Source organism: Ursus maritimus, unplaced genomic scaffold, assembly GCF_017311325.1.
Source record: "Ursus maritimus isolate PB19 unplaced genomic scaffold, ASM1731132v1 scaffold_11, whole genome shotgun sequence".
Classification (NCBI taxonomy): domain Eukaryota; kingdom Metazoa; phylum Chordata; class Mammalia; order Carnivora; family Ursidae; genus Ursus; species Ursus maritimus.
This window is the reverse complement of record NW_024423453.1, coordinates 71,065,649-71,092,492: the sequence shown is the minus strand read 5'-3', so window position 1 is coordinate 71,092,492 and position 26,844 is coordinate 71,065,649. Positions and strand designations below refer to the sequence as shown.

Below are 26,844 nucleotides of genomic sequence, written 5' to 3'. Positions count from 1 at the left end.
ATCACTTCTCTCACAGCTCTCCCTTCTTTCAACCTGCCCTGTGGCGGCCCCTGCTCACCTTGTCCCGCCCAAAGCGCCTCAGAAACCTGTAGGGCCACTCATACAGCTGGGTGCCCAGCTCGGGGCCACTCCACAGCTCCAGGGCAGTCTCCCCAGCCCGGAGGGTATAGGATCCCCGGAGCCGGCATCTCTCACTGGCTTCTGTGGGTCTCATGGTCACAGCAAACTCCTTGCGGGGGGCTACTGGGGAGAAGAGGGAAGAGGGGGAGAAGGCAGCTAATGGGAAACAGCTGGCCTGCCTCAACACTGCCCTGCTCTAAATAAGTGTGCCAGAGGTTTCCAGAAAAAGCATTAGCCATGTGCCCATGACCCCAGAGCCCACATCGTGAAGGCTGAGCTGCCCGAGGATAGGTCATACTCCCCAAAATGCCAGATACCTCCACCCCCTACCCTAGTCGGCATCATGCCCTAGCCACACGCACCCCAACCTCGTGCCCACATCCTTCCTGCCCCTGTTGCCAGAGCCACAGCCTTGTCTTCTCCATCTAATCTCCGCCCCCCCCCACCCAGCCACCTCCCCAAGTCCTATTGTCATGGCCGCAGGTGCAGCTGACTCTGCCCTCCCAGCTCTCAGCCTACCCACCTACTGCTGACGCCACCCAGCGCCCTCTGTGAGGTGGAGCTTGAATGTCACCCTGTGTCCATCTGCCCCCCCACACACACACACCCAACCCAGGGGGCTAGACATCACAAGAAGGGACTGCCTTGTCAGCAGAAAGCTCCCTTGCCACAGGACACTTTAAATCCGCAGAAACAAAACTCTTCTCTTCTCAGACAGAGAAGGACAGAGAGTCCAAGAGCAGCCCCTTCACTGAACCCCCCAGCCTTGCCCTCTCCCAGCAGCAGGACCTGGGCAAGAGGGAGTGAGCCACAGGTGAAGGCCTGCCGCTCAGGGCGGGCCAGGCTCCCCCACTTTGGAACTCTCCCGGAAGTGATGCAGAGAGGCTGATAAGGGGGCTGGCCGAGGCTGGGGGCAACCACAGGGCAGGAAGACTCAGACGTGGCTGTGGCCCACAGCCCCACCCCACCACAGCCCTGGGGAGGGCGCCCCCCGGGGAAGAGGCAGCCCCTCACCTGCGGTCGTGCTGCTGTACAGTTCATTCTCCTCCATGCAGGGCCGGCTGCCCTTCCCCGCTGGCCCCAGCAGCTCCTTCCTCTGGCCCTGAGGAAGAGGTCAGGGTCTCACCGCTGTCACCCAGGCCCAGCCCCACCTCCGGCCCAGGCCTTCCTCCAGAGCACACTCAGCCTGCTGTCCCTGTCTGCATTCTGGACTGCCCCCCCCCCCCAGGAACCGCCCCCAGCATCCTGACCTTGGCTCTTATAACACCTGCCCACAGCAAGTACCGAGTGCCCCCACTCCCACATGCCGTGCCCCCTCGCCCTTTCTGTACCCGTGGGTGGCTCGCAGGGAAGGCCAAGAGGCAGATGGCCTGGATCCAGTCACTGCGCTCTGCGGCGGGGGCTGCCAGCAGGTACAGGCGCTCCTTGGTCTCCAGGAAGAAGGCGCTGGTGTCCCGGGGGCTGCTGGCCTCCCCGCCTGCCTCAGCCACACGTAGGCAGTCACTGAGGCGGATCACCCTCCTGGCGGCCTCTCCCCGGCGTGGCTTCTCTGGGCCCTCCTGGAGCTCCAGCCGGGCCAAGGCGCAGTCTGACTCTCCATACAGCACAGCCCCAAACCGGCGCCATTTCTGAATCCAGATGCATGGCAGGTGGGGTGCCGAGAGGGAGCCACCCAGAAATGGAGAGATGGAGACCAAAGGGGAGAGGAGGAAGCGTGGGAAAGGTCATGGGGTGGCATTCGGAGACAAGGAGAGAGGCAAAGATCACAGGAGACCCAAGGAGTCAGAGAGAATAACAGGGACCTTAGCAATTAGAAATCGTTGGAGATCTGCCCCCCACAACCAAGGAAGAGGCAGTGACAGCAAGTGGAATGCCAAAGGCAGAAGGGCACAAGGGTGAGCCCGTGGAGGCAGACTGCAAGGCAGGCCCAGCCAAGATCCAAGTCGAAGGGCAAAAACTCTACGAGTCCCTGAAGCCCAGAGGAAGGATGAGAGGGCGGCATGAGGGCCCCAACCAGAGACCACCGTTCTCACTCTGTGCAAGGTCCTACAGAAGGCCCGAGACCAGGAACTTTAGTCCGCCCTCTTAAACCTTCCTGCTTCATCCCTTGACAGGTTGGGTCATGAGAGAGACAGAGAAGCCCTGGTATGAATCAGCTGAGGGAAAGAGGACTTCCTCATTTAAGGAGGCCAATAAAGGAAAAGGAGGCTGGCCGCAGAGACCCCAGCTCAAGCTTACCTCCAGCCCAACTAACCCCACTGGAGCAGGAAAGGGAGAAGGAACCTCCACTGCAACCCCAAATTATCCCTTCCACTGCTCCTTCCCTTCCCTCCCCTCCCTTTCCCTTCCCTTCCCTCTTCTTCCCTTCCCTTTCCTTCCTTTCCTTTCCCTTCCCTTCCCTTCCCTTCCCTTCCCTTCCCTTCCCTTCCCTTGCCTGGTGGGGGAAGCAAGCAGCTGCTAAGGGAAGACCGCTCCTAAGCTTGAGCTCTGGGTCTAACGTGGTGGGTAGCACAGTGTTCACCTTCCCGTAAAGGTTTTGAAACATTCAGGGGCTCCTCCTCCTCCCCAGGAATTTCTAGCAGCCCCCCAGCCCCTCTGCCCAGCCCAGCGCAGCCTTGCTCTTACCTTCCCAAAAGTCTGCTGCTGCAGAAGGTACAGGAAGCCCTGTTTCACTGCCACTTCTTCCATCCTCCCACCATGCCGGCACCCCAGCCCTGCAGCTCTTTGCTTCCACTCCCGCCCTCTTTTTCTCCTCCCTGCTGTGTGTTCCCCCTTCTCTCAAGTTCATTTCCTCTCTGCCTAGAGTTTTCTGCCCTGTTCTCGTCTGCTCGATGACGACAAACCGATAGGCCCTGTGGTTTCTTGCTGTGTGTGTGTGTGTGTGTGTGTGTGTGTGTGTGCGTGCGCGCGCATGTTTGACGAGTGAGTTTCATGCACAAGCTTCCTGCATTTTCATTGAGTAAGATAATTTCTGAAAAGCGAATTTCCAGTTTTTCAGACAGCAACAACTTAGGTGCAGAAGCTGACTGAGCAGTCAACCAAACAAGGAATGGCTGACCTATAGCAACAGAGAGACCCAGAACCAAATTCAACAGTAAAGCCAAAAGCAAAAGGCCCTCATACTCAAGCAGGATACTCTCAGCATGACACAGCTGGAAGAGAACTTGAAAATGAACCAGACTAAGTCCGTAATTCAAAGATGAGTAGACTGGGGGGCGCCTGGGTGGCTCAGTTGGTTAAGGGTCTGACTCTTGATTTCAGCTCAGGTCATGATCTTGGGGTCTTGAGATGGAGCCCTGCAGTCACGGTCATCAGGCTCCACACTCAGAGGGGAGCTTGTCCCTCTTCCCATACCCCTCCCCCTCTGGCTCATGAGCCCTCTCTCTCTAAAATAAATAAGTAAATCTTTGAAAAAATTAAATTAAATTAAAATGAGCAGACTGAGGCTCAGGAAGATCTGAGGGACATGTTCAAGGCCACCAAACCGGAACCCAGGTCTTGCGGCTCAATAAGAGCTAAGCCACACACACACACACACACACACACACACACACACGCCCAGCATACCGGACACATCAGACAGAGCTCACCACTTTCACACACAGCTGCAACTGTGTTTCATTCCGAGAGAAGCACTCCCTGCCCCAGAAACTGCACACACACAGCACCTTCTTGGGATTCTAGAAACATGAACATCCCCACACTGAAACACCCTATATTCCCAGAGCACATCCAAACAGTTGGAGTTCACCTGCTTTCTAGCCTTTGTAAGCATTATAAAGGCATAGAGTTTCATCTGGGGATTATCTTTTTAAGTTGCAATAGCAATCGCTTATATTAAAGAAATCCAAAAAGGCTTCACAGTTGCCAAAACAAAGTACTCTTCAGTTGCTAGAGCTTCCAGGCACACAATGTCACCAGCCACACTAGCTATCCCTGGAAGAAGGGGATGCAGGTATGAACCCACCTGTTTGCAACTCTCCGGAGGTCACAGGACTGGTGGGGACAGGAGAAAGTACCAGGACTCCTGATTTTTAACTCAATGATCTTTTTATTACTGGCCCATAAATGCAATCCAGACTCCATGCAGGAAGATACATTGCTTTGGGGAAATCTAAGGTCCCCAGAAAATATTTAACTTAGAGCCAGATGGTTTAGAGAAGCAATCTGATGGAGGCATGGTGCAGAAATGTTGGGGAACCAGAGAATTAGACAAGCACTCTTGGGGTAACCCCATAATGGGTGCTTATGTAACCGGGCCATTTCCTCTACCCCAGGGGTTTGTTTGCCTTGGGAAGGAGAGCAGAGCAGAGCACTGCTCAGGCCATCTGCTGTGTATGCCATGTGCTTTACCAAAACAGCTTTAAAAGATGAATGTTATGAGCTCTGGGAGGAGAGGGCTGAGTCACGTAAAGCTCACGGCACTCAGTCCTGCTGCCTGGATTTGAACAGGTTGATCCAGAGATCAAGGGAAAAGCAAGGATGCTGGTGTGTGAAAAGCTCCTTGGGAAGTGGTTAGGAGTATGGAAATGGGCAGGGTCTACTCTGTCTCTTTAGTCCCTATGGAGAGACAATGTTACCTGGGAGCTGTTTGGTCTTTGGCCATCAGCATCTCCTCATGGAGTGAGAAGAGCTTTTAGGGTCATCCTGGAGGCTGCCAGGGCAGTGCCTTTCCAACATTAATGTGCAGATCCTGTTTAAAGTGCAGAATCTGCTACAGCAGGTCTGGAGTGAGACCAGAAATGCTGATAGTACTGGCGGGTGGGCCAGAGTGCAGTGTGGGAAGCAGAAAAATAGAAGATATCCGCACCCCAACCCCATTACCCTGATCGCCTTTCCCTAAGGCAAATTGGACACATTCCACTCGGAACCACAGGGGGGCACCCGAGTTTACCAGATTACTTGAAAGCTATTTCCACCCGGAGGCCTGGGCCCCAGGTATTCCAGGCAACCGCATGCCATCCCTTGCCTCTGGTAGCTGGAAAAATTCTGTGGCTATTGTCTGCAGATGGAACAGCAGGAATGTACTATGAGCGACACACTTTAAGGACTTCCCACTTTCCCTGGCAGGCCTTGTGGGATCCCTGCAGTGGAAGTACTAACTTCAGTACCTTCTGTTTGGCCACAGGCGAACCCTGTGAGCAGAGACCCAGAAGACAGAGCTCCAAGACACAGCTGAGGGGCAGAAAATGAGAGGCCCTTCGGTGACGCAGGCACCGATGATGGGAAAAGAAAGAATCCTAAAGGGAAGAGTGGTTTATACTGAGGCACAAGTGGGGTTTGGAGTGCTCTTTGGTTTCTCTTTGCTTTTATTGGAAAGAAGGAACATACCACACCTCACCTATGCTTCAGTGTAAGCCAGAGGATCCTTTCATTTACACTGGTTTCTCTCAACAGGAGTTAGGAACCATGCAGGTCAGAGAACACAGCTCCAAGAGCTTTGCAACTTTTTGTTATTGTTCTCACCAATGATTAGCAACTAAATCCTTAACACAAAAGGGCTTGTGACTTTGTCTTTGGGGGCCACGAAGGAAGGAGCAGAGACTGTGTCTGATTCCTTGGGCAGGCTTGCAGATCAGATGACCCCCAAGCGACAGACAGGTGGGGCAGCTACCCCAGGGGTAGCGTTGGGCACACAACAGGAAAGGAGGTATATGATGGGCATGGAGCTAGCGTGGCCCTGAGAAGGGTGGGGAACTGAGGAAAGAGATATGTGACCTGGGGTCATGAAAGATCCTCCCCTGCTTCCCCCCAGGCCAGTGTCTCCTGACTGTGGAGCAGGGAGCACAACACCAGTCTCTGTTCTGTTCCTAGTTTCGTCCTTTCTCCATTAAGTATTTCACTTCTCCCAGTACAAGGAAAGACCCAGCGCTGGAAACTCTCTGAGAAGGGCTTATAATAGAATGTAATAATTATGTTATTTAACATTGACATAACATTTCAAATGCTTTATGTTCTCTCTTTTTATTTTTTTTTTAAGAATTTATTTATTTATTTGTTGGGAGGGAAGAGGAAAAGCAGGGGGAGGGGCAATGGGGAGGGGCAGAGGAAAAAGCAGTCTCCCCACTGACCAGGGAGCCCCACGCAGGATTCGATCCCAGACCCTGGGATCATGACTTGAGCCGAAGGCAGACACTTAACCGACTGAGCCACCCAAACGCCCCTGCTTTATGTTCTCATATGAACCCCCACACACCACAGAATGAGACAGAGATATAAATAAGTTAACTAACTCAGAAATCATTTCTTGAGCATCTACTTGGTACGGAAGGTCTAGGGACATAGCATAAACAAGACAGAAAATGGTTACTTTCTAACTGGAGACCCTGACAATGAAAAGAGTATGCAAGTAAATAGCTTTGGACAGTGGTCAGTGCTGTAGGTGTGGCAGGGATGGGGTCAGAGGACAACTCTCATAGAATGGTGAGAAAAGCCTCTGAGGAGATAACAACTGAACTAAGAAGTCAATGACAGCAGGGAACTAGTTACTTCACAATCTGGGAAAACATACCAGGCGGAAGTGACACCAAATGCAAAGGCCCCGAGACAGAAACACTGTAAATGTGAGGAGTTGCAAGAAGGTCAGAATGACCAGAGCATTGTTAACAAGACGGAACATGGTAGAGATAAGATCAGATTATGTGGCTTCTCGGACCACAGCAAGGATTTGGAATGTATTCTAAATGCAACGAAGGCCACTTAAGGATTTTTAAACAGGGGTGCAATGATTTATGATTTTAAAATGTTCTGCAGCTGTATGGAAAACAGATTATCACAGGGCAAGACAGGAAGCAGAGAAACTAGTTAGGAATCTATTACCAGACCCCAATAAAAATGTGATGTAGCTTGGACCAGTGTGTTAGCGGTAGAAATAAAGAGAAGTGGCCAGATTTGGGTATGCATTAAATATAGATTAAATGGGACTTGCAAGTGGAATGGATATAGGGGACTATTGAGATACTAGGAATCAAGGTAATTCCGGGCTTCTTAGCTGAGCAACTGGGTAAAGGGTGGTACCATTTACTGATAACGGGAGGATGGAGAGAGAACCAAGGGTCGGGAGGAGGACTGGTCGGGGAGTGGATGGGGGCCTGGACCACAGAAAGCTGTTACTCCCACCCAATCAGGCAACTAAGGAATTGGAAGACTGCCACTGCAATTGTGACTCCAAGAATATACCACTGCAGCTGCTATGCCAAGGTCAGGAAGCCCCTGACTCACCATCCCCATTCGATACAGGGAGCTTATGACTGGACACTGGAAGGTTGTTGGGAAAACAAAACACAGCACAACACAACACAACATTCCAGGGGTTAGGCTTGCCAGAAGCAACAGTCAAAAGCTTCTGCTTCACTTCTGCCTCCAAAAATCATCTCCCAATTAATCTAATTGGCAGAGGCAATCTTGCGTACAGAGCCCTAACTGCAAGGAAGTCTGGGTAATGTAGTTTTTAGGTGTCCTACCTCTGCAAACCAGAACGAAACACTAGGAGGATCCAGGTTGAAATGAACGCTGAGCACCAGTTCACTCTACCCACAGCAGAAAGTGATTCACTACCACCTTCATTTCCATTGCAGGTGGTAGCCCCCAGTCAACAAAAATTCAAACAACCAATAGTCTCGGAATCCAGTGAAAATTTAAGCTGGGGGCCTTGATCGGAAGCAAGAGTGAAATCCAATGGAAAACAAAAGCCAGCATTATCTAAGACTGATAACTCCTAGTGGAAAAGATTGGAATTGGCCTCACCGGGCAGGGACTGACCTGATCTGACCCAGGGGGTTGACTATCCCAGTCAGACTGAGCCCAGGGGTCCTAAAGGCCCTTTATCTCACCCCACCACCACCACCTTTCCCAGCATCTGACCCCTCTCAGGAGGCAGCCTAGAGTACTGATTAAGATAATAATCTATTTGTGAAGATTGGAACTGTGCCTTCTGCGTGTTTCCATTGTCACCACTATTTGGCGGCTATTCCCATGAATGTTTCTGGAGGAGAAAAGGACAGACGCGACAACAGGGAGATCACTATTCCGGTTGCTGGTAAAACGCAGGATCAGAGAGCAATGGCCCTCATCCACTGGAGCAGAAAGCTAGAAAGACACAACATGAATTCAGTCGACGTCGGCAGTTCAGTGGAAAGTAAAGAATAATGCAGACATCCTATGTGGGGCGGGGGGGGATACCGGCGGTGGGCAGGGAAGACCCCTCGGGGGTGTGATGTAACAGCAGTTGCACGGCGGGGGTGCGGGGGGCATCCAGGGGCAAGTAGAAAGGAGGACACTCGGGAAGAGAGGAATCCACCAGGTGCTGCGTTCTGGGCGGGGACAGGTCCCGGCCCCCCTCCTGGAGCCCTCACCAAGCCGACGAGCAGCAGGAAGCCCCAACTCCCGCTCTAGCGCCCGCCCGCCCGCCGGAGCCAGCGCGGCCCCTTTAAAAACCATGTAAACAAAGCTTTGTTCCCCCGGCTCCCCCTCCCTTTGCGCTCCCCCGGCCCGCTCCTTCTTCCCACCCCCCGCGTCTCCCGGCCGCTGACGTTGCCCGCGCCTTTACGCCGTCCCAACGGCGCTGCGCATTCTCCAACCGCGGCCCCGGCCGCCGGGGCCTGCGCAGCCGTGCAGCGCTACGCCGCGAGCGTAGCGCGACGAGCCCCCAGCGCGCAGGCGCAGCGGCGACGGCGGCGGCGGCGGCAGCGGCCCCGGCCGAGGTGCGCGCTGGGGGGGAGGGGGGGCCGGAGAGGAGCATGAATGGAGCAAAATGGCGGATCATGTGCAGGTGAGAGGAGCCGCGGGGGGGAGGCGGCGGCCGCGGAGAGTGGGGAGTGGGGGGCGCACGCGGCCCAAAGGGCTCGAGCCGGCTCGGGGCTCGCCAGGCCCGCGCCACCGCCACTCGGGGCTCCGGAGCCGCCGCCCGTCCCGGAGCTCCGGGGCCTTTCCCGCCTCCCGGGCCGGGGGCCTCCTCCATCCCCTCCCACCCGGTCCCACGCCTCTCGCGCAGGGCTGGAGGTGCAGGAATCCGTGCCGCGGCGCGCACAGCTTACATGGCTTATCAGTCACTGTCTTCCCGCTGGAAGGAGGCCTTCCGCAAGTCCTCTTGCCCCCCAAGACGGGGAAGGAAGGGAGACCCCCTTGTCGGCTCTGTCTTGAGGGGTCTTCCCCATTACACCCTCCACCTCTAAACACATAACAAAAAGAAAACCTCACACTGGTAAATCTCGCTTTCCAGAGTATTTCCCGCCGCCTTCCTCTTCACGCCCCCGAATATAAGAGACCCCCCCCCCCCACCTGGCCTCCTTCTCCCTCCCACGGATGCGCCCTTCACTCCCACACTCCCAGTCGCACAGCCTATGGGGCCGAGCTCCCCAGTCCTCCAAAATGGGTGCTCAGGCCTGGGCCCGCCCTCCCTCCTGTCCCCCTATCCACAGTGAAGGAGTTGAGTGCCCACACCTCCTATGAAACGTGGGGTGGAGGGGGGTGTGTCTGAAATGAGATTCAGTGTTGGGTGCAGACGTTGCTGTGGAGGGTCCTGATCCGACTCAAGAGCTGCCCCAGGCGTGCTTTGGGGCCCAAGCCACTTTTCTTCAAAGATATGTCACAGGCCCTCGGAAGGGACAGCCCACACCAGACCTAGTAGTAACTGGAAGCAGTGCAGGGTTATTTCTTGCAAACTCGATAAAGTTTTTCCTCTCTGTGCTCTAGACATGGTATTTTTATGACAGTTATTGATATAAATCTGTTGTCAGAAGCTTTCAGATTTTCTAGGTAACTGCACAGATTTTGTGTTTGGGGAAGTATAGAGAGTATAAGAAGTGTCACCTTATTTTGCATACTGTATAGTATTTCTCAAGTAAAAAGAATGATCTTATTCCTGATTTGATGTGTACAAGAAGCTAGAGTGGTGTGACTCTATCAGTTGTTTAATTGGAAGAGAAGGCACTAATTTTCAGGCCCAGGGATCAATGGAGTAGATCTTTGGAGTATGAGGGACAAGTTATCAGGACAGAATTATAAAAAATTGTAACCGCAGATGGAAGACCACAAGATTTGTGTTTTAAAGCCAATATCATGGCCTTATTCAGAAATAGCAGGAAAACTTGATACAAGGTGATAATAGTAGTACTAGCGTAGCACCTTGAGTTTTATAGCAGCCATTTCTAAGAAACATAAAGGATTTTATGTGATTAAAAAACATTTTTTCCATCCTAAAAGAGTAGATAGGTAAGAATTATTTCTCTTTTTAAAAGGCTAACCAAAGCACAAAATATATTTACGTAAGATAGAGCTACGTGGACCAAAAGCATTTTGACTCTAGGTCTAGTGCTTTCTACTGGGGGAAAAAATAGCGTCCATGAGCATTCCAAAACATGGTTTGAATGGATAGTATTTCTGAATGATGATTTGGAGAGCAAAGGAAGTCCATTTACTTTTATGAATATGCATTTGTTCTGTCTCCTGTAAGGAGTATCTCTTAATGTGATCTCTCCCATATCTTGAACCCAAAAGGCTGTTGTTTCTCACAAGAGGAAAGTGAAGCCGCATCAAAGTAATTAACCTTCATAGCATTTTTGGCTCAAGGGAGGGTCTACCGTGTTTTTAATAAGGCGATATTTTTCTCCCACCTACCTAAAAGAATAAAGGTCTACCAAAGTTAAGAATTTACTAACTTTTCAAAACAAAGAGGAGTATGCCAGCCAGTGTTTTATTTTACTTTTAAGAGCTGTATTGTGGTGTTCTTTGAATTAGCAGTCTTTATTGCAAGAGTAAGTTTGTGAGGGAATTTTTTTTTTGTTTAGATAGAATGGGGCATGTGGTTTTTCTTTGTTAGACCACTAAATTAGTTTTAGTATTGGGAACTCGGATTTTTCCCTGGTACTTCACTGTAGCAGAAAACCTTCCGAAAATGATGCTCTCTCCCCAATATGGAATGAGTAAATAAAAGGATTAAAGACAAATCTGAAGTCGGTGGGGGGTGATACTTTTCTCATAACACTACTGGAACATGAAGTTTAAAAAGGGGTCTGTTATAGATTCAAGACAGTGATTATTTGAAAGTTTCTTATGTACTACTAAATAGTTGAGTCATTTTGTGTCTAGTACTTCTCTGAACCACCAGGGTGAGCAGTTTTGTTGTTGTTGCTGGGGTGTGTGTGTGTGTGTGTGTGTGTGTGTTTTACTGACACTAAGCGGGTGTCATATGATTCTCAGGCTGAAGTCCTGAGCATTTCTTTTGATGTGTGTTTCATGGAAGTCTTAAGTGTTACAAAACATTAGTAATGGGAAAATTATAATACTTGCTCTGTCTCTCAGCTCTGTCGTTGTCATAGTCAAGCCTCTTTAGAAGAGTGGCTGTAAGCAATTGAAGTTGTGGTGGTGGGTCTCTTGTTCCTAAATGACCTTATCTAATACCCACCGTGCAGGCAGTGATTATAGAGCATTGACCATGAAAGAAAATCAGACTCATTTGTATTTATCTTCAGTTGTTCCCCTTCCTTTTTTTTTTTTTTCCCCTAATATCTGAAGTTAGATGAAGTAAATGAGGATTCACTATCTTCAGTTACTGGCTAGTTACTGCGAAGAGAAGACAACTCTTAGTGTACAGTGGTAATGAAAAAGATTAAGAAGAATCACATGTTTGCTTTAATAGAGCTAGCTGGTGTTCAGGATCTTGAAGGAAAAGGAAAGAGCATATAATATATACAATTATATGCATTACTTAATTTTTAAGTATATAAGTATACTAAAAATATAATAATTATAAGATAATATAAATGAAGGATAGTTCTGGGATTTTGTTAGATTTATTATGTTGTTACGCTGGGCCTTACACAGAATCTTTAAGTATTATTAACTGGGCTCTGCATTATGACCGTAATAACAGAAGATACTGTTTTCAAATAGTCATATTTTATTTTAAATTTAAGGTACGGTAATTAAATATTGACCACTGATTTAACTTTAGGGAGTCACATAGAGGAATCTTTACAACTGGCAGGTTAAAATTTAAGAGTGCAAAAGTTTAGCCTGATTATGGCAAAATTGGTAGTTGTATTTTCAGCTTTCAAAAATACGTAAGGAAATGATTGAAGCAATGGGTAGTCATTTTGAGAAGGGAGTTCTTTACAACTTTTGAGGATTTTAAATGGAAAAACTCAGTAACTTTTGCGACTTTTTTTCAGTGATACCATAATGTTTAAAGTGTACAAGGCCGTTTGCTGTACTGTGCACTGCAGAGAATTCAGAGCTGAGAAAGACACAGGAGCCAGACTGCTGAAATGTCACATTCTGTTGCTCTCTTTGGGCAGGCTTCAAAAGTGCACATACAAGAGCTAATACGTTGGTTTCAAAACATGCTACATTTGTGTTGGATGATACTGAAATCGCTATATTCCCTCATTCACCCCATCTTCCTCCTCTGTGGATTTATATAAGTGATACATATATATTTTGGAAGAACATATTTATATTTACTTAATAACGCTGACTTTAGTATATTTTGTCTTGTGAGAAAAGCCTTCAGAAAAATTAAGGTATGCATGTGATATCATTCAAACACTTATGCAGTAAAATATAAAACATTGTTATAATGGAATCTCTAATTTAGGTGGAGGTAAGAGAAAAGCTTTGAGAAAATCCCTATTCTGTATCTTACAGAGAAACTAAATTCCATCTAATGCAGAAATATAGCTCCTAATCATCAGCTATATTTTCTTTTTTCTTGGTTGGGTTTTTGTTTTTGTTTTTAGATTTTATTTATTTATTTGAGAGAAAGGGAGCGTGTGTGTGAGTGGTGGGGAAGAGCGGAAGGAAAGGGAGAAGCAGACTCCCAGCTGAGCAGGGGGCCCGAGGTGGAGCTCGATCCCAGGACCCTGAGATCAGGGCCAGAGATGAAGGCAGACACTTAACCAACTGAGCCACCCAGGCACCTCTCTTGGTTGGGTTTTGAAAGCAGTGTTGTACCACAGCCTTTCGAGAAGGAAATATTGCCAGTATAAACCAATAAGCTAATGTCTCAGGTACAACTACTGAGGTTCTTTACTCACTTCAATATATATAAGGAAGGTAGTGTTTAGAAATTGTATCATCTCTTTTTTAAACCCCAAACATATATTATCCCACAGAATTTCTCAGATTCAGGAATCAGAAAGTGGCTTACCTAGACCATTCTAGTTTAGGGTCTTTCATATGCAGTCAGGCTGTCAACTGGGGCTACAGACAGTCTCAAGGCTTGACTGAGGGTGGTGAACCTGCCCCAGTTAGTTACTTGCACGCTGCTGGACTGAGGGCCACTGTGCCTCACTGGCTCTTTCACAGGGAGGTTTCACAGGGGCCTGTCCTCGTACATAATTTTGAAGTACTTATTTTTTACATTGTAGACCGATGTCTGCTTTGTATAAGTGACCCATCTTTGTTACTGTGCTTTTTACACCTCGTAATGAAATATACCTTCAGACAGGTACCCAAATCATGTGTTCAGCTTGATGAGTTTTCACAAAGCGAGCACCTGTGTAGCCAGCATCCAAAACCATAATATAATCAGTGCCTCAAAAGTCCCTCTGATGCCCCCCTCAATAACTACCCATACATCCTTCCTCCTAAGGGTAACTACAATCCTGTTATTTGATTTTTAAATATGCTTTTATTTTTCTTTTTTTATTTTTTTTATTTTTAAAGATTTTATTTATTTATTTGACAGAGATAGAGACAGCCAGCGAGAGAGGGAACACAAGCAGGGGGAGTGGGAGAGGAAGAAGCAGGCCCATAGCAGAGGAGCCTGATGTGGGGCTCGATCCCATAACGCCGGGATCACGCCCTGAGCCGAAGGCAGACGCTTAACCGCTGTGCCACCCAGGCGCCCCTTTAAATATACTTTTAGAAGTCAAGCTGAGTAAGACCTATCTATGCGAGCTTGAACTTCAAAGCCAGGGAAAACAGTATAGAGCAGTAGTTCTTCAGTTTTTGGGGGGAGTTTGGTGTGTGTGTGTGTGTGTGTGTGTGTGTGTGTGTGTGTGTTTAGAATGTGATGGAAGCTGTGTGCTCTCCAGGGAGGAAAGCATACCTACACAAAAATTCGCCTACAGTTTCAGGCCATTCATGAACTTTAGAACTAAAATTTAAATATAACATTTCTTTTTAGATGAAAATGCTCACTGCCTTTTTGAGAAACTAATTTGTAAGTGTTTCTCTTTTGACCCATGTGAAAGGGTAGTTCAGGATCACAGTATGTGTTCTTGGAGAGTTACATGCAGATTGGATTTTTAAATACTGAATTCTTGAGACTGATTAATAGAGACTATTAAGCATCTGCTAATGTCCTGTTCTTAGCGCTGTATAGACACATGGAAGGAAGTACAAGATGTGATGTCTTATTTTCAGGGGCCTTGCATTTTAATTGGGGAGATAACAAGCCCAGGTTATTAAGTTGTAAATTTGTAATGAGACTACGGTTTTCTCAACGTGTCCCTGAATGAGGGGGCTCTTACTCCCGTTACTCCCCCCCCCCACGCTTCCAGTACATCTGAGCTCATGCCTCACATTTATAGTGACTCACTATAGCATGGAATTCTCAGTGGAATGAGATTGGGGGAGGGGGGTCAAAATCCTGGGGGAAGGAGAATTGTCAAAAACTGGGTCCTAAAGTATGTTATATTTGCATCCCAGGCCCTTCACCCCTTCATAAACATTCACACGCACTCACACAAAGACATACACACTCACACTCTTACTACCATAAATGGAAGGGATGTCTTAAAGAGAAGGCAGAAATGGAAACTTTATGCTAGCATTTATTGGATTTTCAGCTGCTTGCCACTTTACATGGTCTCATTTAATGCTCATAGCAACTCTATAAGGTTGGTATTATCGAGATCATAGTCATGGAATTTTCCTTGATATAGGCTGATGAAAGGACCTGGTGTCTCTGGAAGACTGAAGAACTGTTGGAAAATTTAGGTGATGATGGTGGTGGTAGTTATTGTCAAATTTAACTGGTGTGGGATTTTGGTTGGGGGAGGGGAAAGGGGATGCCAACATTTATTGAGCATCTGTTAAGGCATCCTGCTAAGTCCTTTTATGCCATTTAATTGGGCAACTCATCTAGTCTCTTTGAGCCTGGGTTAGATGATCTGTAAAGTCTCTTACACTTCGTGCATTCTGACTGGGATTTCCAGTTGTCATCCTTACCATTCTCTCCCAAATGAACCACTCTGTTCTTAATACATGCATAATAGTATCCTGAATTTTCCTAAAACATTTATGCTCATGCTAATATTTCCATTTCATCTCTCTTAAATATGCCTTCCTCTACCCTCTCTCCCAATTTTTTAAGCTCCAGAGTATTTTTGAAAAACTGATTACCTATAACAAATTGAGCTCTGTTATGCCCCAAATAATAAGTAAAGAGGTCTCTTGGTTGGACAATAAGCAGTGAAAAACATTTCTTTTGAGACAAGGAATTGACATTATTAGTTAGATGTTGATGCTAGTATACTAAAAATTTATTCTCATTTAAAAGTCCCTGGATATAGGCGCATGGGTGACTCCATTGGTTAAGCATCCGACTTGATCTCAGCTCAGGTCTTGATCTCAGGGTCATGAGTTCAAGCCCCGAGTTGGGGCCCAGCATGGAGCCTACTTAAAAAAAAAAAAACAAAACCAAAGTGCCTGGATTTAAACCTCTCTTAGAAAATAAATAAATAAATAAATAAACCTCTCTTAGAGAAAAAGTAGTTAGATGAAAAACAGTTAGAATGCTTTCTTATAAATACCTCTGCAAACAGTTAGATCAATGAAATATCCCTTGTGCTACTTAAGGAAGTTGTAATCTTATAGCTGTAGTGGCCTTTTAATGTTTAAGCGTATGAACTTATGTTGGACACAAATACTGATCTCCTTGGTACTTCGTATGGTAAGTTATGATACTTGAAATGTGTAGTCTCCAAATTGAGAGTTATGCTAGACATTTGCCTGAAAGCTTGAGACTTGTACAGTTAAAAGGGTTATATTTAAGGCCAGAAAACGGAAACATGGGGTTTTTTAAAGTGTATTTTTCAATTCTCTTTAGAATTCTTTGCAGAGTTTTGAAAGTATATATCATTTCAAAAGGTAAAAGTCATTTCGGGGCTTGGTTTCTTAACCTTATTCACCTCCACTGACTCCTGATTTTGGTGTTTTATTTCTCTCTTCCAACAGAACATTATCTAAAGTCAAGCATGAAATTAATTTGACTATAGGAAGCTGTAACATACTGTTTTCTCCCGAAAGAATCTGGGAAACCAGATGTATATTTCTTGTATCTGTACTCGGCTAAAAAATTCATCAAAATTTTGCCCAGGGTATAGCCACAAATTATTTAGAATATTGTTTGTTTTGTGTTAGTAGGTGATTTTTTTTTTTTTTTTTTTTTTTTTTGAATCATCAGGTTGTCATTGACCCATCTGAGGAATCCTTGTAAGGTCTTATCAAAAACTAGTCAGAGGAATACCCAAGAATTTGAAAGAATAGGTAAAACTTCCTGGGAAATGGGACCTTGTTTTCCTTATTAATATTTTGAACTGATAACGTTGTCCCATAGATGAGTCATCAGGCTTTCAAAAGACCTATAATGAAATGTTTTTAAACAAATTGAACCCGAGTAACAGGGTGTATTTAAATAAAGACATTATCCCAAAGGTGTTACAAATGAAAACCTATTCTAATGTAAAAGATGACTTATTAATTCTTGGAAGTCTACATTGTAGTCTAACTTAAAATCCATGCTCCAAACAGGGAGATCAGAATGTCGTAAATAGGAAAAGTGTAGGTTCACAGAATTCCTAAAACCTTTCCTCAAAGCTCTTTGATTTGGGTACCCTCAAGGTACCAGGGGCACATTTTCTTATTGGTGATAGTGTGAGACTTCAGACTAACTTTGCATCTATCCCTTGCTTACCCATCTCCTCAAATTTAAAAAACACTTTTTTTAAAGTCAGTGTATCAGTTCATAAAGATTGCTATGTGTAAATCTGATGCCTGTGGAATCAGATTTTCCTTTAAATCATCTTTATGTGCACAGTAAATTGCATCCATTTAAGATGTACAATTTAACAGACATACCTGTGATTCCTTCACCGTGATCGAAATACAACACATTTCCTCCTAATTGCCATCTATCCTTCCCTCAGCACCAGACAACCCTGATCTGCTTTCTGTTACCATAAATTAGTTTGCATTTCCTGGAATTTTATGCAATAGATATACTGTGTACTCTTTTATTTTTTTACTTCTTTTACTCAACATGTGATTTTGAGATTCATTCAGGTTGTTGGGTAGTATCAATAGTTGGCTACTTTTTATTGCTGAGTAATATTCCATTGTATGAATGAATGTATCAAATTTTATATCCATTCACACCTTGGAGGGATAGTTGGGTTGTTTCCAGTTTTAAGTCACTCTGAATAAAAGGGCTATAAATATTCACATGGAAATCGTTGTAGGCATAAATTTCCACTTTTCTTGAGTTAGGTACTTAGGAAAAGAATGGCTGGGTCCTATGGTATATTTAACTTTTATTTATTTATTTATTTATTTAGAGGGTGGGGGAGGGGCACGGAGAGAGAATCAAGCAGGCTCTACACCCAGCACTAAGCCCAACATGGGGCTCGCTCTCAAAACCCTGAGATCATGACCTGAGCTAAAATCAAGAATTGGACATTTAACCGACTGAGCCACCCAGGCACCCCAGAATATTTAACTTTTTTAAAGAAACTGTCAATTTTCTTAAGCAGCTGTACCATTTTACTTTCTCACCTGCAGTGTATAAGAATTCCAAATGTTACATATCTTTACCAATCTTTGACATTGCCATACTAGTGGGGTCTTATTGTGGTTTTAGCTAGCATTTCCTCTGTGACTAAGGGGGTTGACTATCTCTTCATATGCTCACTGACTTTTCATGTATTTCAGAGGTTTGCAAACCAGGCTGGTGGTTTGGCCGCACAGGCTGTTTTTGTCTGACCTGATAACTAAGAAGAGTTTTTAACATTTTTTTGATGGTTGAAAAAAAATCTAAGAGTAATATTTCATGGCACACAATAATTATATGAAATATGAATTTCAGTGTTCTTAAATAAAAGTTTCATTGGAACATAGCCATAAGTTCCTTAACAAATTGGCTGTGGCTACTTTTATGCTACAGTGTCAGAGTTGAATAGTTGTGACAGAGACCTTTGGCTTACTGGCCCACAAATCCTAAAATACTGTCTGGCACTTTACCAAAAAGTTTTGCAGACTTTTGGGGTATTTGTCCCTTAAGATCTATTGTCTGACTTCTGGGTAGGGGAGGGAGTAGCCCAGCATGGTTCTAACCCAAGCCCAATTTGATAGGCACCAGATCAGACTATATTCATTCATATTCTCAGATCTCTACTGCACTGGCCAAAATGGTAACGGCTAGCCACATGTTGCTATTTAAACTTAATTTAAAAATTTAGTTCTTCAGTCACACTGACCACATTTCCATTACCCACTAGCATCATGTGGCTAGCGACTACTGTATTGCACAGTGCAGGTAGAATATTTCTTTTATCACAGAAACGTCTATTGGACAGTGCTAATCTAGAATAAGAAAAACTTGCCAACCGAATCAAAGGGAGTGGAAGCAGAAGTGGAACATAGGTTATAGAATTACTTTCCTGGGTGCCTGTAAAAGTAAGCTAGATCCTCATTCTCCTAGGTATGTGAATGCAAATGCCTATTTTAAGGTGTTTAGTTAAGATTACTTACTGTTTATACCATGAGCCTAGGATATGTTCTGTTCTCTTAGCCAAGTGAGGAGAGGAAGAAGTCAACTCATAAAAGAAACTCAGAATTTTACTTTTAAGAAGTATCTTAACGACTTTAACAAAAAACACCCTAAGCATGTATTCTTCCCCAAAGCACTTGACAAAAACAAACCTAAAATTCCTGTGTATTTTAAAACGATTTTACAGATAAAGGCTGAGAATATTGAGGAAGGTATTAAAACCATGAAGTCATTTATTCAAGGTGCTAAGCCTTGATATAGTAGCAATTCTGGTTTCTTTCAGCTAATTTTAAAATATTATTGACCTTAAAATTTTTCGTAATGATAGCATGAGCTTTGAAAATAACCCAGAGGGGCAGCTGGGTGGCACAGTCAGTTAGGCTTCCTGACTCTTGGTTTCGGCTCAGGTTGCAGAGTCTGCTTAAAACTCTCTCTCCTCTGCACCTCCCCCTGCACATGCATTCTCTCTCTCTCTCTCAAATAAAACTTTAGAAAGAAAAGAACCCAGAAATATTTTAAGTTAAAATGGTTAAGATAGCCTATTTTAAGATTGAATTTAAAGGCTTTCCTTCACATCACTAAAAACTGTTTTTTGTGATTCTGCTCTCTTGAGGGCAGGCAGAACTGATTATGAATAGTGAAGTGGAGGTCAATAAATATATTACCAAATGTTCATCCTCTTCTTTGGCAAGAAAAAAAGAAAAGAAAAGAAAAAGAAGAAAATAAATATGTAATTATTATACCTGATGAATTATCTTGTTCTTAACATAGAGATGTTTATAAGTTTTTGTGATTGGTCATGTCACTATAATCTATCCTAGAAATAAATGTTTTGCTGAAGTAAGAATCTAAATGCACCAGCTCACACTGAGAAAGTGGCATATGGGTGTTGTATTGATGTTCTTGTATATTGACCTAAGGAAATACGTAACAAAGGGTATTTTAGAGGCTTCCAGAAAGATACATTTTTTAAACAACTTTTGTCATTTGTGGTTTCAAATTCACATTCTTGAATTGTCCTAATGTGTCTCATATGTACCTAAATGTGTCCCCTGTTTGCTATTTGACAGAATGTTATTGTTTAGAATAGTATCATCCTCTTGGTGAATTGGTAAGATAGGAGAAATGACAACTAGAATACACAGATCAGTAACCATTACTTCATTTGGCTGATATTTTTTGATCGTGTGTTGTGTGCAGGCAGTGGATATATAAAGGTGAGTAAGGTATAACATCTACACTCAGGACCATAATAGCTAGAAATGTATGCCAGTGAGGGAAGTAAAAAGATACAGGTGATATGACACATGTATGCATAGAGCATAAGGAGACACACATGTCAGTCCTCCCTTGGAGAGCCAGGAAAGTTCTCTTTTTTTCTTTCTTTTCTTTCTTTTTTTTTTTTAAATTTATTTACTTTAGAGAGTGAGAAAGAGAGAGCACAAGTGGGAGGGGGAGAGGGAGAGGGCGAGAAAATGTCCAGCAGACTCCGTGCTCGCAGGGCTCAATCTCATGACCTGATCATAAACCAAGTGTCCGATGCTTAACCGACTGTGCCACCCAGGCGCCCCCAAGTCAGGAAAGTTTTCTTAAAGTGGTGAGTGCTTAAGCCAGATCTAAAAAGACATAAAAAAATGAAATATAAATTAAAAAGACATAGTGTTCTCTAGGTCAATAAACATACCAAGCAGAGAAATAATACCATAAGGAAAGCTGTATATGTCATGGAACATTCCAGGAAATTGAAAGCAATTGAATATCACTGCTGTATAGAAAATAAAGAGGAGCAAGGTGAGAAATGAGACTTTAATGGTAGGAAAGAACCAGAACATGAAGAACCTGTTATATCACAATAAGGAATTTGTTCTGTAGATGTGTAGTTGAAGGTTTTTAGGTAGAAGTGACGGAATAATCGCATCACTGTGTTGATGGTATGGAAAACTGATTGAATGTGGACAAAGTAGGAGATAAAGCAGTAGTCTATGCACGAAGTAACTGGGACTTGTATTAAGGTAATAGTTTTGAAGATGGGGAATAGGAGATTGATTTTATGGAGGTTACACTTGGTGGGATTTGACAGTCAAATGTATAAAGTGAGAGGGCAGGCTTCCACATTTCTGGGCAGCTAAGCAGACAGTGAATGAATGAACAAGATGTTGAAGAAGTAGTAAGGTCAGTCTCGAATATACAAATTTTGAGGTGCTGGTATACAATTGAGTGGAGATATCCAGTAGGCAGCGTTCACCTGTTATCAGCTTGGGTTAGAACTCACAATCATAGTGAAAGCCTATTTCAGTAGCCTCCAGATGTTGTAAATACATGTAAAATGTTAGTTGTTCACAATACACACCTGATTTCTTAGTAAGTTTACAGCAAACTGCAAAACTTGAATGAAGCTGGTGTTTATTCTAGTTTGTATTCTGGAACAGCCTCAAATTACCAGCAGCAGGGGTAAAATACATTTGACAAACAGCGGTGAAATTGGCATGCATTAATGCCAAAAAAGAAGAGGTCCTGTTCTCAGGAGTTTCAGTAAACGTTATGATGTTAAACTACTCTGGCCACCAATACCTCTTAAGAGTCTCATTCTCTGAGCTAGCCGGGCATACGGCTTGAAGGTTTCTTTATAGTTAAGGCATTTAAAAATCTACCTTATCTGCCCTTGGTTTTGTTTTGTCTTCCCATCTCATTTTTAACTTTCCGAAAACAGATGGGTTTTTTTTTTATTTCCCCATCATAACTAGTGTTCGAGGGGTACCCAGAAAAGACTTCTTTTTTTAAAAACCTCCTCTTCTGTTAGAAGAGTCTTCTAAATCTTCTGTTTTGCAACTTGCCTGGTCCTCTTTATTTGCTGACTTGGTAAGTTCCTGGAAAGCATTTTTCATAGATCATACAGTAGTGTAGACTTGAAAGGCAAATTGATATTTTATAAAACTGTTAAGGAAAAATTATTTAGAACTCCAGAGAATCAGAAAACCGGCACGTATGGGGTGTGTATGCCAAAACTTCTTAAATGTTTACTTAATACTCTTTTTTTATGTTTTTTTGTCAGAGGGTAAATATGGAACTCTGAATTCTTTGCTTCTCTGAATCAAAGTTCAGGGTTCCAAGATTAAGTATTTGTGATTGCTTTTATCTTTTTTCCTTTAATGTTCTGTTTTGAGTTTCTTATGCTCCTTTTTTGTTGAATCTTCTAAAGGAGTACATACAGTGCTTGGGGTTTTCTCTTGGGAAAAGAGAACTTGAGAAGCTATTCTTCTGAATTTTTAGGCCAGTAAAAGTCCAGTCCTCTTTACACCTTTATTTCTGAAATCTTTCATTCTTACTAGCAAACTTCTGAAAGTTTATTATCAGTAGTTAGACTGTGAGTCTTAATAGATCAGAGGAGATGCCGTCCTAATATCTCAGAATATTAAATTTCAGCTAAGCTCAGAAACTGCAGGTTGTTCATTCTTGATACTTGTGATATACAAGCATATACAGGTATAAAGAAACACAAAATGGGAACATGCCAGGAAAGTTGGCTCTGATGTGTACTTCATATACACACTGATTTCTTTTAGAGAATCGAGGATGTATTTCTATAGGGCAAGAAAGTATTATTTGGCCTGTGGTATACTGTAGTATTTTACTGCCAAGATATAGGTGTGCAGCAAATTCTGAGGTTTGAGAAAACAATTGAAATGTCTTCCTCCCTTTCCTGGATTTTATAATGTTAAGGTTGTTACTGTTGTTTAACTGGTGATGTTGCTAACAGTTTGAAAATTCCTCTAATTCAAGCCTTCAAATCTTTGGTTCCCCAATCACATACACAAGTTTGTTTAAAATGGAATACTGCCCTGACCCCTGTTTTTAAACAGACAACTATTTTATTTTATTTTTTTTAATGTTCTTTTATTATATTATGTTAGTCACCGTACAGTACATGCCTGGTTTCTGATGCAAGGTTCGATGATTCATTAGTTGCGTATAACACCCAGTGCACCATGCAATACGTGCCCTCCTTACTACCCATCACCAGTCTATCCCATTCCCCCACCCCCCTCCCCTCTGAGGCCCTCAGTTTGTTTCTCATAGTCCATAGTCTCTCATGCTTCATTCCCCCTTCTTATTACCCCCCCTTTCTTTATCCCTTTCTTCCCCTACCGATCTTCCTAGTTCTTATGTTCCATAGATGAGAGAAACCATATGATAATTGTCTTTCTCTGCTTGACTTATTTCACATAGCATTATCTCCTCCAGTGCCGTCCGTGTTGCTGCAAATGTTGAGAATTCGTTCTTTCTGATAGCTGAGTAATATTCCATTGTATATATGGACCACAACTTCTTAATCCAGTCATCTGTTGAAGGGCATCTCGGTTCCTTCCACGATTTAGCTATTGTGGACAATGCTGCTATGAACATTGGGGTGCATATGGCCCTTCTCTTCACTACGTCTGTATCTTTGGGTAAATACCCAGTAGTGCAATGGCTGGGTCATAGGGTAGCTCAATTTTTAACTTTTTAAGGGACCTCCACACTGTTTTCCAGAGTGGCTGTACCAACTTGCATTCCCACCAACAATGTAGGAGGGATCCCCTTTCTCCACATCCTCTCCAGCAATTGTTGTTTCTTGCCTTGTCCATTTTTGCCATTCTAACTGGCGTAAGGTGGTATCTTAGTGTGGTTTTGATTTGAATTTCCCTGATGGCTGATGATTTTGAACATTTTTTCATGTGTCTGTTAGCCATTTGTATGTCTTCATTGGAAATGTGTCTTAAACAGACAACTATTTTAATGATATAGTAGTTTGCTTTCTGTGTAATATTATATTTTATTTATGTGGGTATATTAAGAAAGCATTTTAAAGCCAGTTAACATTTCTCCACCAAATGTGCTGTTTTTGTTTACACACAACTGAATATTGAGAATGTTTCATTTATGACTGCAATAATTGTGTTTCATGTCCATGGTAATCAGAATGATACCGTTAACAGGTTAATGAAATGGGATTAGAATTACATAATTTTTAAGCTAGAAGAATCTTAGAGTGTGATGACACAATTAAAAAAATTCATATGCCCTCTTTTTGTAGGGTAGCTAGCTTTATAGTATTGTTTTCTAGAGATAATGTAAGAATTTAACCTTTTCCAACCATAATAATCTTAACAATCTCAATTTTGTTATACAATTAGCACAATTAAAGAAAAAGTACAAGTAATCATGCCTAAGGAAGGTTTAGACAAAAATGGGTTTAGAAAATGGTTTCTTTAATTGCAATTTCACTTCTATGGGTCAGACACTGTGCTAAGTACTAGAGATAAAGCAAAGAACAAAATAGGCATGGTCCTTGCTTATATATATTCTAGAAATTGTACCGATAAATATAAATTTACAAATTGTGATAAGTGATAAGAAGAAAGAGGTATACTGAAATCTTTTGAGAGTACTGATTTCTTTTTTTTTTTTAGATTTTATTTATTTATGAGAGAGAGAGAGTGAGCACAAGCCAGGGGAGAGGCAGAGGGAGAGGGAGAAGCAGACTCCCTGCTGAGCAGGGAGCCTGCCGAGGGCTTAATCCCGGGACTCTGGGATCATGACCCAAGTGGAAGGCAGACGCTTAACTGACTGAGCCACCCAGGAGCCCCTGATTTCTTATTTTTATTATTGGGTGGGGATATGAAGGGAAGGAAGGGGACAAAAAGAAATGATATATTTAAGGCCTGAAGGAGGAAACCTCCTCTCAGAATTGGAGGAGACCATCCTGGCTGAAGCTTATTATGCCAAGGAGGGAGACAAGGCTACAGAGATTAGCAAGCACTAGAATGTGATGGGTTCCTATGTAGGCATTCAAACCAGATTTCTCAGAGATTTGAGTGATTTGTTAAAAATTCATTCCATAAATTAAATGGAAAAAGCAAGGAGTGAAACTTGCTGTAGTATCTTGATTCTGATTTTCTTTGCAGGAACGGAGTTGTAATAGCAGAAGGTAAAAGTCTACCACAGAGTAGATCATGATTATCTGTGATTTTTTTTCTTACTATATTGTTTTCAGTTTAGCTGTTGGAATTAGTCATGAGAAAGGATATGACTGTCTTGATGGAGATTGTCTTTTGAATAGAATACCCTTTCCCTGGGGCACCTGGGTGGCTCAGTTGGTTCAGCTCAGGTCATGATGTTGGAGTCCCAGGATTGAGCCCCGCATGGGGTTCCCCATTCATCAGGAAGTTTGCTTCTCCCTCCCCTCCTGCCCCTCCCCCAGCTCCTGTGTGTGCTCACTCTCCTCTCTCTCTCAAATAAATAAAATCTTACACACACACACACAAAAAAGGAATACCCTTTCCCCAAGATACTTTGCTATCCGTAAGGAGTGTACTGGTCATGTACGTATACATTTCAAGTTGTGTTTTGGCATATCATGTGTATATGTGTGTGCATATACCTTATTATTTAGTTTCAACTAGCTGGAACGTTTATTCTTGTATTCATAGAAAATCAAACGGTTTTCTTTCTTTTTTTTTTTTAAAGATTTTATTTATTTATTTGACAGGGAGATTGACAGCCAGAGAGAGGGAACACAAGCAGGGGGAGTGGGAGAGGAAGAAGCAGGCTCCCAGCAGAGGAGCCTGATGTGGGGCTCGATCCCAGAACATTGGGATCACGCCCTGAGCCGAAGGCAGATGCTTAACGACTGAGCCACCCAGGCGCCCCAAACTGTTTTCTTGAAGAAAACTTATATCATTCTATTCTGGATATTTTGCTATTTATGTGGAAAAGTAAAAACTTACGTTTTTATTATACTTTCAGTTTTATCTATGGAAATTCATTTTTGGATAAGGATATAATTTGACTTTTTGCCCACATGGATTTTCTCAACCTTATTTATTGTATTGTTCACTCAGCCTTTCTCCACTGATCTGTATTGCCACATCTGTGGTCCAGGTTTCCTTCCAGTGCTCTCTTCCATTGGTCTATTTCTCTCTCCCTGTGCCCATATCATACTGTCCTAATTTTTTTTTTAAGATTTTATTCATTTTTTTGACAGAGAAAGAGACAGCCAGTGAGAGAGGGAACACAAGCGGGGCGGGGGAGTGGGAGAGGAAGAAGCAGGCTCCCTGCGGAGCCGGGAGCCCGACGTGGGGCTCGATCCCAGCACTCCGGGATCAGGCCCTGAGCCGAATGCAGACGCTTAACGACTAAGCCACCCAGGCATCTCTGTCCTAATTTTTTTTAAGTTTTATTTACTTAAGTAATCTCTACACCCATTGTGGGGCTCGAACTTATGACCCCGATATCAAGAGCCATTCACTCTTCCAACTAAGCCAGCCAGGAGCCTCTTGTACTGCCCTAATTGATGGTAAGGCCAGTGCTCCCAAACCTCTCCTTCTTCAAAATGGTCTCCATTATTCTTGGCCCTTTTTTTTCTTCCACATGAATTTTAGGATCAGTTTGTCAAATTTATCAGATTGGATTTGGGTTGCTAATATTTTATTTAGGATTTCTGTAACTTTTCATAAGCAAAAATTGGCCTTTCATTTTCCTTTGTCATACTGTGCTCTCCCTTTGTCTGGTTTTGGTGTCAAGATTATACTAGCCTCAGAATTAGGTGAGGAGCGTTCCTACTTTTCTTTCCTCCTCCCCTCCCTCCCTTCTTTCCTTGCTTTTCTGGAACAATTTAAATGAGATTGGTATTAGTACTTAAATGATTGGTACTATTCACCATAAAACCATCTAGCATGGTTTTTAGAGGTGGGACAGTAGATCTACTCAGCTTTTCTTTCTTGAGTCTTTTGTGGTGAGTTGTAATTTTCTAAACTGTCATTTTGTCAAAATTTTCTAATTGACAAGGTTGGTAGAATTTTTTTTTCATCCCTGTGCTATCCTTCTGGAATGAATTTCCTTCTCTAATATATGCATCCTTTAGTTATTGTTTCAACAATTTGAACAAGAACTCAGTCCTCTTTTGTCTGAAA

At 43.7% G+C, this 26,844-nt stretch overlaps 1 protein-coding gene across 4 annotated transcripts in view; it reads right to left on the bottom strand.

The window, feature by feature from the left end:
* The window catches only part of DOK2 (docking protein 2), a 5,893-nt gene extending 2,943 nt beyond the window's left edge, over positions 1-2,950 (bottom strand). Inside the window, exons 1-4 of one of the 4 annotated variants that reach the window (XM_008702096.2) lie at positions 2,746-2,950; positions 1,452-1,597; positions 1,135-1,222; positions 59-243 (exon numbers count right to left, since the gene is read on the bottom strand). In XM_008702096.2, coding sequence (XP_008700318.1) covers positions 59-243; positions 1,135-1,222; positions 1,452-1,597; positions 2,746-2,908 — 582 coding nt within the window. In that variant the 5' untranslated portion in view covers positions 2,909-2,950. Of the gene's footprint in view, positions 1-58; positions 244-1,134; positions 1,223-1,451; positions 1,815-2,745 lie in introns of all 4 variants that reach the window. The other 3 variants (XM_040626558.1, XM_040626559.1, XM_008702095.2) reach the window with 3 other exon arrangements.
* Between the last annotated feature and the right edge of the window lie 23,894 nt (positions 2,951-26,844).